General features: G+C 48.3%; 1 protein-coding gene across 1 annotated transcript; it reads left to right on the forward strand.

The window, feature by feature from the left end:
* Positions 1 to 9,337: 9,337 nt before the first annotated feature.
* Positions 9,338 to 9,982, forward strand: LOC308239479 (claudin-34-like; the record flags this gene model as incomplete). Its single annotated transcript, XM_080652282.1, has 1 exon — positions 9,338 to 9,982. The coding sequence occupies one exon, from the start codon at positions 9,338 to 9,340 to the stop codon at positions 9,980 to 9,982; it is 645 nt and encodes a 214-aa protein (XP_080508408.1).
* Positions 9,983 to 10,648: the final 666 nt, after the last annotated feature.

Below are 10,648 nucleotides of genomic sequence, written 5' to 3' on the forward strand. Positions count from 1 at the left end.
CCCCCAACTGCCCTCCCTGCAGGCCTGATCTTGCCCCCAACTGCCCTCCTCTGCCAGCCAATTTGGTTCTGATTGGTCGGTTTCTATGCCAATCAGAGTCTCTGGGCCTGTCAACAGGGCCTCATCAGAAAGGCAGGGCTTATCAGCAGAGCCCGTGGAGGCCAGGAGAGAAAGAGAGAGGCAAGTGTTGATCAACAGCTGCCATACAGGCTACAAATCAGAACCTGCTTCTCTCTTCAGGCCTCTCTCCCGGGCCTGATTCGCAGCCCCCTCAGCACTCAGTGCTGGGTCACCATGCTTGCAGCCGCAGCAGTTAGTGCTGGGTCACCATGGTAAACCAGTGCTGACTGCAGGACTGACTTCTGTTTGGTCGAGCCTCTGGAGGTGATGGACCCAGGGTTTTTATATATTAGGATAAGATGTTCACTGTACTCTTAAGTCTTAATTTTTTTTTTAAGAGAGGGGAGCTCTCTTTTTTTTAAAAAAAAATTCTTGATTTCAGAGCAGAAGGGACAGGGAGAGAGAGATAGAAACATCAATGATGAGAGACAATCATCGATTGGCTGCCTCTTACACATCCCCACTGGGGATCAAGTCCCCAGTCAGGAATCAAACCGTGACCTTCTGGTTCCTAGGTCAATGCTCAAGTACAGAGCCTCACCATCTAGGCTGAAATGAACTTGTTCTCAAAGAGTATTTAAGTCTCTGAGAGCACAGTGTTTGAAAAAAGTTGACCTGGGGCAAAATTCTGTGAGTTATTCAAATATGTGTTCCGAAGACAGTGCCTGTGACCTAGAATGGTCAATGGATCCTTTGCCTGTCGGCTTTGAATCCGATCTGTGGGCAGTGGATTCTGCCCTCTTCCCTCTGAGGGAGCGAGTGTGAGGTGGTAGAAGCATTCTTTAGGAAATGCCCCTTCGCTGCCTGCCATGATGTGCACACTGTCCTTAGATCTGGGAGGAAGTCACAGCCTCTGCACTGAGTGAGAGACCACGGCTCCCTTCCCACGGGTTTGAAAGGAGCCTCTGCATCCCATGGATGGTCAGGGCTGGCCTTGGGCGGAGTCTTACCCACTCTCCATGCAGGTCTGGAATGGCTGGGAAGTGGCTCCCAGGTAAACACCTGTAGTCGGTCTCATTTAAAAATATATATTTTTTCATGGATTTTACAGAGGAAGGGAGAGGGATAGAGAGTTAGAAACATCTGTGAGAGAGAAACACCCATCAGCTGCCTCCTGTTTGCCTCCTACTGGGGATTGAGCCCACAACCAAGGTATATGCCCTTGATCAGAGTCAAACCCGGAACCCTTCACGCCGTGGGGCGATGATCTATCCACTGAGCCAGGTTTGAAAGAGGGTGTGTGTTCTTTAGAGAGTCAAACCTCTGGTTGTTTGAACAAGGAAGCTCCTGGGAGATATGCTTCTGATGAGGACCGGTTTCTGGAACCTGATACCCTTCTGAGGGCGGCGCGCCTGCCTCCTGCTGGTCACGCGTGGGAATGACGGAACCGCTGGGCTGTGGCAAGAGGTCTGTTGTCCCCTCTCTGCCCTCAGTGTCACCAGAGAGCAAGGGGACAGGTCATGAGGGCTGAGACGCAGAAGGTGAGGCGGCCACCAGGGCGGGTCTGCTCTGGGAAGCGGGGAAGAGAGTTCCAAGCCCCTGTCCAGGGCTCTTTGGGAATGACTGTGTAAGGGCCTCACTGGATTCTTGTTTCACAGGAATCAGGCAGGAGAAGGTGTCCCGCGCATTTCCCGCGGGTGCAGCACAGCGAGGGCGCCGAGGGTGGTGGCATGTCTCTCCTCCTCCTCCTCCTCCCGGGAATCCTCCCACGGTGCCCAGGAGCCAGAGGCTGCCATGTGGCCTTTGGGCTCGGGGCCAGCGTGGGGCAGTGCCGGGCCCTTTGCCGGGGGCCCCAGGCAGGGAGTGGTGCTGGTGACAGCACTAGCAGAGGGAGGCCGAGCAGGGGCCGCGCCTGGGGCACAGCGTGCCTCCTGGGCACCAGCAGGTGCAAGTGGGAGCAGAGTCCGGTGATGGCCGTATTTAAGGTAGAGGACAGGGGGGAGGGAGGGGACCTCTGCAAGTGGAACAGAACCGAGGCGCCCCAGAGGACACAGGTCAGCTTCCCCCACCGTCCTGGGCCAAGGCCCGCTCAGGGAGGCCGTCCTGTGGCCTGGCCCTGGCTCCCATTAGGACACACTTTCTGTCCTCACCTTCCCCTTCCTCCAGGCTTTCTACTTAAGACTCTGAGGAATCACAGTGCCTATCTGCTCTGAGACCTCAACAAGGACATTTCCATTGTAGAAGGACTTCAACTCTTTTTAAAAAATATATTGTCATTGATTTCAGAGAGGAAGGGAGAGGGGGAGAGAGAAACATCAATGATGAGAGAGAATCATGGATTGGCTGCCTTCTGCATGCCCCACACTGGGGATCCAGCTCACAACCCAGGCATGTGCCCTTGAGCAGAATAGAAACCGGGACCTTCAGTCCCCAGGCCAACGCTCTATCCACTAAGCCAAACCAGCCAGGGCAAGACTTCACCTCTTGAAGACCTGCTCCCGGACTCTGGCCCTTTAAGAAGACTATTGTCACAGGCCTGCAGACCAGCCTGGGAGCCACGGAAACATGAGAATGTTTGGTTTCCTTATTTCTGTTACTGCTTGGCAGGGACTACCGTTTGTACCTCTGAGACGTCCTCCTCTGCCTTTGCGTATTGTTTGGGTAAAGATTGGGCTTTATTTTCTCCCTGGTTAGGAAAGCCCTGAGATTTCTTGGGGCGGGGGGCGGGGGAGGGGGGAAGGGAGCGTCACTTTATTTAACTGTTTTATTTGCTCTGTGAACAGGTTAACTGTCATCAATGGTCTTACAGGAAAGGTGAACCCAGGCCACCCTTCCTTCCTTCCTTCCTTCCTTCCTTCTTCCTTCCTTCCTTCCTTCCTTTTTGTCTTCTTCTTTCCTTCCTTCTTTCCATCCTTTATACCTTCTCTCCTTCCTTCTTTCCTTTCTTCCTTCCTTCCTTCCTTCCTTTCATTCTTTCTTCCTTCCACCCATCATTCCTTCCCCTCTTCCATCCTTCCTTCCTTATTTCCACCCTTCCATCAATCCTTCCTTCCATTTTTTCTTTTTCTTTCTTTCTCTCTCCTTCCTTCCTTACTTCCATCCATCTATCCACCCATGCATCCAACCATCCATTCTTCCTTCCTTCCATCCTTCTTTACACCCACCCTTCCTTCCATCCATCTATCCATCCATCCTTTCTTCCTCTATTCTTTCCATCAATCATTCCTTCCTTCCACCCACCCTTTCTTTCTTCCTTCCTTTCTTCCTTCCTTCCTTCCTTCCTTCCTTCCTTCCTTTCTTTCTTTCTTTCTCTTTCTTCCATCCTTTCTTCCTTCCTTCCTTTATTTCTTCCTTCCATCCATAATTCCTTCCTTCCATCCACCCATCCATCCATCCATCCATCCTTTCATCCATTCATCCATCAGTCCTTCCTTTCTTCTATCCTTTCTTCCTTCCATCCTCTCTTCCTTCCTTCCTTTCATCCTTCCTTCCTTTCTTCCTTTTTTTGCTTCCTCCTGTTAATCACTCCTTCCTTTATTCCTTTACTAGAGGCCCGGTGCATGAAATTCATGCACGAGGGAGGAGGGTGTCCCTCAGCCCAGCCTGCACCCTCTTCAATCTGGGACCCCTCGATGGATGTCCAACTGCCTGTTTAGGCCCGATCCTGGGATAGGGCCTAAACGGGCAGTTGGACATCCCTCTCACAATCCAGGACTGCTGGCTCCCAACTGCTCGCCTGCCTGCCTTCCTGATTGCCCCTAACTGCTTCTGCCTACCAGCCTGATCAGCCCCGACCGACTCCCCTGCCAGCCTGATTGATGCCTAACTGCTCCCCTGCCAGCCTGTTTGCCCCTAACTGCCGTCCCCTGCAGGCCTGGTCACCCCTAACTGCCCTCCCCTGCAGGCCTGGTCCCTCCCAACTGCCCTCCCCTGCTGGCCTGATCGCCCACAACTGCTCTCCCTTGCAGGCCATCTTGTGGTGGCCATCTTGTGTCCACATGGGGGCAGGATCTTTGACCGCATGGGGGCAGCCATCTTGTGTGTTGGAGTGATGGTCAATCTGCATATTACTCTTTTATTAGATAGGATAGAGGCCTGGTGCATGGGTGGGGGCCAGCTGGTTTGCCCTGAAGGGTGTCCCGGATCAGGGTGGGGGTCCCCTTGGGGCATGGGGTGACCTGGGTGAGGGTCTTGTGGTGGTTTGCAGGCCAGCCACTCCCCCTGGTGACCCAAGCGGAGGCCCTGGTGTCTGGGGTTTATTTATCTTCTACAATTGAAACTTTGTAGCCTGGAGCGGAGCCAAGCCTTCTGCTTGCTCCGTGGTGGCAGCCATTTTTTGGGGGATTTATGTATCTTCTATAATTGAAACTTTGTAGCCTTAAGTGGAGGCCTGGGCCAGCCAGGGTGTGCGGAAAGCTTGGCTTCCTCCATCGCCAAGGGGCAACCTTAACCTCCTGCTCTTTCCAGCTGCATAGCTGTCGCCATTTCTGTTTGGGTTTATGTATCTTCTATCATTGAAACTTTGTAGCCTTGAGTGGAGTCCTAGGCCGTCAAGGGCAGGTGGAAAGCTTGGCTTCCCCCATCGCTGGGGAAACCCAAGCCTCCCTCCTGCTCTCTGTGGCGGTAGCCATCTTGGTTGGGTTTATTTGCATATTTGCTCCTGATTGGCTTGTGGGCGTGGCTTGTGGGTGTAGCGGAGTGATGGTTAATTTGCATATTATTCTTTTATTATACAGGATTCCTTCCATCCATCATTCCTTTCTTCCTTTCATCCATCCTTCCTCACATTCTCTTTCTTTCTTTCTTTCTTTCTTTCTTTCTTTCTCTCTTTCTCTTACTTCTTTCCTTCCTTCCATCCTTTCTTTCTTGCTTGCTTTGTTTCTTCCTTCCTTCCTTTCTTCCTGCCATCTATCCAACCTTCCTTCTATCCTTCCTTCCTTCCTTCCTTCCTTCCTTCCTTCCTTCCTTCTTTCCTTCCTTCTATCCTCCCTCCCTTCTTTCCATCAATCCTTCCTTCCTTGCTTCATCCCATCCATCACTCAACCCTTTCTTCCTTCCTTCCTTCCATCCTTCCTTTCTTCCTTCCTTCCTTTATTCTGTCCATCATTCCTTCCTTCCTTCCTGCTATCTATCCATCCATTTATCCATCCTTCCTTCCTTCAATCCTTCCTTTTTTCTTTCTTTCTTTCTTTCTTTCTTTCTTTCTTTCTTTCTTTCTTTCTTTCTTCTGTCTATCCTTCATCCTTCCTTTCATCCTTTCTTTTCTTCCTTCCTTCTCTCCTTTCCTTTCTTGCTATGTTTCTTCCTTCCTTCTTTCCATCCATCATTCCTTTGTTCTTCCATCCTTCCTTTCTTCCTTTCATCCTTCCTGCCTTCTTTTCTTCCTTCTATCCTTCCATTTATCCATCCTTCCTTCCTTCAATCCTTCCTTCCTTCCTTTCTCTCTCTCTTTCTTTCTTTCTTTCTTTCTTTCTTTTTTCTGTCCATCCTTCATTCCTTCCTTTCATCATTCCTTTCTTTCTTCCTTCCTTCCTTCCTTCCTTCCTTCTCTCCTTCTTTCCTTTCTTGCTATGTTTCTTCCTTCCTTCTTTTCATCCATCATTCCTTTGTTCTTCCATCCTTCCTTCGTTCCTTTCTTCCTTCCTTCCTTCCTTCCTTCCTTCCAGTCTCCCTTCCTTCTTTCCATCTATCCATCCTTCCTCCCATCCATTACTCCTCCCTTCCTTTCATCTATCCTTCCTTCCTCCCATCCATTACTCTTTCCTTCCTTCCTTCTTTTCTTTCTTTCTTCCTTCCATCCATCATTCCTTCCTTCCTTCCATCCATCCTTCCTTCCTCCCATCCTTCCTTCCTTTATTTTTTCCTTCCTTCCTTTCATCATTCCGTCCTTTCTTCCATCATTCCTCCATTCATTCTTCCTTCTTTCAGCCTTTCCTTCCATCCATCCATCCTTCCTTCTTTCCTTGCATCCTTTTTTCTTTTCTTTCTTCCTTTCTCCATTTCTTCCTACCTTCATTTCTTCCTTCTTTCCTTCCTTCCTACCTTCTCTCCTTCCTTACTTTCTTGCTATGTTTCTTCCTTCCTTCTTTCCATCCATCATTCCTTTGTTCCATCATCCTTCCTTCCTTCCTTCCTTCCTTCCTTCCTTCCTTCCTTCCAGCCTCCCTTCCTTCCTCCCATCCATTACTCCTTCCTTCCTTTCCTCCTTTATTCCTTCCATCCATCCTTCCTTCCTTCCTTCCTTCCTTCCTTCCAGCCTCCCTTCCTTCCTCCCATCCATTACTCCTTCCTTCCTTTCCTCCTTTATTCCTTCCATCCATCCTTCCTTCCTCCCATCCATTACTCCTTCCTTTTTTCCTTCCATCCATCCTTCCATTCTTCCTTTCTTCCATCATTCCTTCCTTCCTACCTTCTCTTTTACCTTTCTTTCTTGCTTTGTTCCTTCCTTCCTTCCTTCCATTTATCCTTTCTTTCTTTCTTTCTTTCTTTCTTTCTTTCTTCCTTTCATCCTTCCTTTCTTCCATTTATCCTTTCTTTCTTTCTTTCTTTCTTTCTTTCTTTCTTTCTTCCTTTCATCCTTTCTTCCTTCCTTTCTTCCACCAATCCTTTCTGCCTTCCTTCCATCCTTCATTCCTTCCATCCATTTTTCTTCCTTCCTTCCATCAATCCTTCCTTCCTTGCATCTGTCTTTTCTTTCTTCCTTTCTCCCTTTCTTCATTTCTTTCTTCTTATTTTCTTCCTACCTTCTCTCCTTCCTTTCTTTCTTGCTATGTTTCTTCCTTCCTTCTTTCCATCCATCATTCCTTTGTTCTTCCATCCTTCCTTCCTTCCTTCCTTCCTTCCTTCCTTCCTTCCTTCCTTCCTTCCAGCCTCCCTTCCTTCCTCCCATCCATTACTCCTTCCTTTCTTTCCTCCTTTATTCCTTCCATCCATCCTTCCTTCCTCCCTTCCATTACTCCTTCCTTTCTTCCTTCCATCCATCCTTCCATTCTTCCTTCCTTCTATAATTCCTTCCTTCCTACCTTCTCTTTTACCTTTCTTTCTTGCTTTGTTCCTTCCTTCCTTCCTTCCTTCCATTTATCCTTTCTTTCTTTCTTTCTTTCTTTCTTTCTTTCTTTCTTTCTTTCTTCCACCATTCCTTTCTGCCATCCTTCCATTCTTCATTCCTTCCATCCATTTTTCTTCCTTCCTTCCATCAATCCTTCCTTCCTTGCATCTGTCTTTTCTTTCTTCCTTTCTCCCTTTCTTCATTTCTTTCTTCTTTCCTTTCTTCCTACCTTCTCTCCTTCCTTTCTTTCTTGCTATGTTTCTTCCTTCCTTCTTTCCATCCATCATTCCTTTGTTCTTCCATCCATCCTTCCTTCCTTCCTTCCTTCCTTCCTTCCTTCCTTCCAGCCTCCCTTCCTTCCTCCCATCCATTACTCCTTCCTTCCTTTCCTCCTTTATTCCTTCCATCCATCCTTCCTTCCTCCCTTCCATTACTCCTTCCTTTCTTCCTTCCATCCATCCTTCCATTCTTCCTTCCTTCTATCATTCCTTCCTTCCTACCTTCTCTTTTACCTTTCTTTCTTGCTTTGTTCCTTCCTTCCTTCCTTCCTTCCTTCCATTTATCCTTTCTTTCTTTCTTCCTTTCATCCTTCCTTTCTTCCACCATTCCTTTCTGCCTTCCTTCCATCCTTCATTCCTTTCATCCATTTTTCTTCCTTCCTTCCATCAATCCTTCCTTCCTTGCATCTGTCTTTTCTTTCTTCCTTTCTCCCTTTCTTCATTTCTTTCTTCTTTCCTTCCTTCCTACCTTCTCTCTTTCTTTTCTTTCTTGCGTTGTTTCTTCTTTTCTTCCTTCCTTCCTGCCATCTATGCATCCGCCCTTTCTTCCTTCCTTTCTTCATTTCATAACTCCTGCCTTCCTTTCATCCTTCTTCCGTCCTTCCTTCCTGCCATCTATCCAACCTTCCTTCCATCCTTCCATCTTTCTCTCCTTCTTTTCTTCCTTCCATCCTCCCTGTCTTCCATTCTTTCTTTCTTTCTTCCCCATCCTTCCTCCTTTCCTTCCTCCCATCCTTCCTTCCTTCCATCCATCCATCATTCCTTCCTTCCTTCTATTCGTCCATCCATTTATCCACCATTCCTTCCTTCCTTCCATCCATCCTTCCTTACTTTATTCCTTCCTTACTTCCTCCCATCCATCATTCCTTCCTTTCCTTCTTCCTTCATCCTTCCATCCATCCATCCTTTCTTTCTACCTTCCTTCCATGCATCCTTTCTTTCTTTCTCTCTCTCTTTCTTTCTTTCTGTTCCTTTCATCCTCCTTCCTTTCTTTCTTCCTTTCACCCTTCCTTCCTTCCTTCCTTCCTTCCTTCCTTCCTTCCTTCCTACTTTCCTTCCTTCCTTCCATCCATTCATCCTTCCTTCCTTCCTTCCTTCCCTCCATCATTCCTTCCTTCTTTCCTTCAGCATTCCTTCCCTCGTGCCATCTATCCATCCTTCTTTCTTTTCATCCTTCCTTCCTTCCATCTGTCCTTCCTTCTTCCTTCCTTCCTTCCTTCCTTCCTTCCTTCCTTCCTTCCTTCCTTCCTTCCATCTGTCCTTCCTTCATTCCTTCCTTCCTTCCTTTCTTTCTTTTATATAAGATTGTCTTTTAAAAATATATTTTCTTGATTTTAGAGAGAGAGGAAGAGAGAAACATCAATGATGAGAGATAATCATGGATTGGTTTCCTCCTGCATGCCCCACACTGGGGATCAAGCCCACAGCCCGGGAATGTGCCCTGATCAGGAATAAAACCCTGACCTCCTGGTTCTTAGGTCGATGCTCAACCACGCCTGCTGGACTGTAGCCAATCTTAATTGTGTCTTTCAACAAATGTCCAGAAGTGGAACTGCCTGTTTGAAAGTTTGTACATATTTTGATTGACTTTCGAGACAGAGAGAGGGAGAGAGAGAAACATCGATTTGGTGTTCCACTGACTGATGCATTCATTGGTTGATTCTTGTATGTGCCCTGACCAGGGATTGAGCTCTGCAACCTGGGCCCGTTGGGAAGATGCTCTAACCCCTTACCTGTCCTGCAGGGTGAAAGTCTGTATACTTTAAGGCTTTCAGTAAATCTTGCCCAAGGACCCTTCGCCAGCAGAGCATGGGGGTCACGTGTCTCCATTCTGGAATATGGCATTTCCCTCTCCAATATAGTGCCACTCACCCCGGGGGGCAGGTCCAGGCCGTGGGTCCCATCCTCATGACACCCTCTATTGGTTTGCAGATCCCCTGGATACAGAGCCATGGGCTTTTACGTCCACCCCAATTGCCAGGCAGCGAGTTTCGCCCTCAACACCCTGGGATGGATGTTCTCCATGGTTTGCATGGGCCTGGCCAAATGGAGGGTATGGTACATAGAGAGCAGCGCCGCCCCCTCCCGAGGTCTGGCCTGCGTGGGGATGTGGAAGGTCTGCTTTTACCAGCCCTACAGCCTCCACAGCAGACCCATAGCGTGTCACCGCTACACCTACAGTGACACCTACCTGCCGCTGGATATCCGCATCGGTCAGCACCTGCTGCTGGCCGCCAGCCTCCTTGCACTCCTGGGGAAAGTGCTCACGATCATGGGCCTGCGCAGAGTGTACGCGGGAGAGCTTCAGAAGGACACCACCTGCAATCTGTTCTTCGCTTCTGGAGTCCTGAGCATCATAGGTGGCATATTTATCCTCATTGCCGTGATGTGGAATTACCACGCTGTGATAAGTGAAGAGGGCATACGCTTCCCGCCATCCCTCCACATCCCCTTCAGGCCGGACTGGCAGGAGATCGGTAGCAGCGTGCCCGTGGCGTTTCTGGCTGCATTCCTGTTGCTGTTGAGTGGGCTGCTTACCATCTCTTTCCAGCTGGCTCCCGACAACCAAGTGTACCCCGAAGTCTCGCAGGAGTGAAATTCCCAGTTGCATAGCTTTGCAAATCCACGATGAGCAATTTATGGGGGTAAAGTATTATCAGGATGCTCTAGGAAATAGTTCCAAGGCCAAAGGTCATTTCCACCAGGAAGTGGCCATTTGCTTCTCTATCCAAATTGGGCTCATTGATTGGTTAAAGAACTTTCATTAAAATAATTCCAAAAACACACCTCCAAACCATTGTCCACCTGTCTTACTGAATCTGGATTTTAATTATTACTGAGTAAATAATCAATGTTATACACCTGCTGTGTGGAAATGTGGGCCACTGGGATTCCCCCAGCTCCCTCTCAAACTCCCACCAAAACAACCAGCCTGACCTTCCATGGCCCTAACACCTCTCCACCACATGCAATTTCCCCACATGTGCAAAAGCAGAGTAGCAGAAGGAATCCCCCTTCCATTACCAGACTCAACGATTTTGTCATATGTGCTTGCTCTCTCCTTCCTTCCCTTCTTTTCCTCCATGATTCTTTCTCTGAAGAAGTTTAATGCAAACCCCAAACATCATGTTCCTTCATCCCTATGCACTTCAAAATTATTCTCTAATAAAGGGACATTTCCTTGCATAACCATAGTACACCTTTAGCGTTAACAACTATTTCTTATGACCATCAAATACTTACCAGAATTTTTCAATGCTTC

The sequence above is a fragment of the Plecotus auritus genome, assembly GCF_963455305.1.
Source record: "Plecotus auritus genome assembly, chromosome: X".
NCBI lineage: Eukaryota > Metazoa > Chordata > Mammalia > Chiroptera > Vespertilionidae > Plecotus > Plecotus auritus.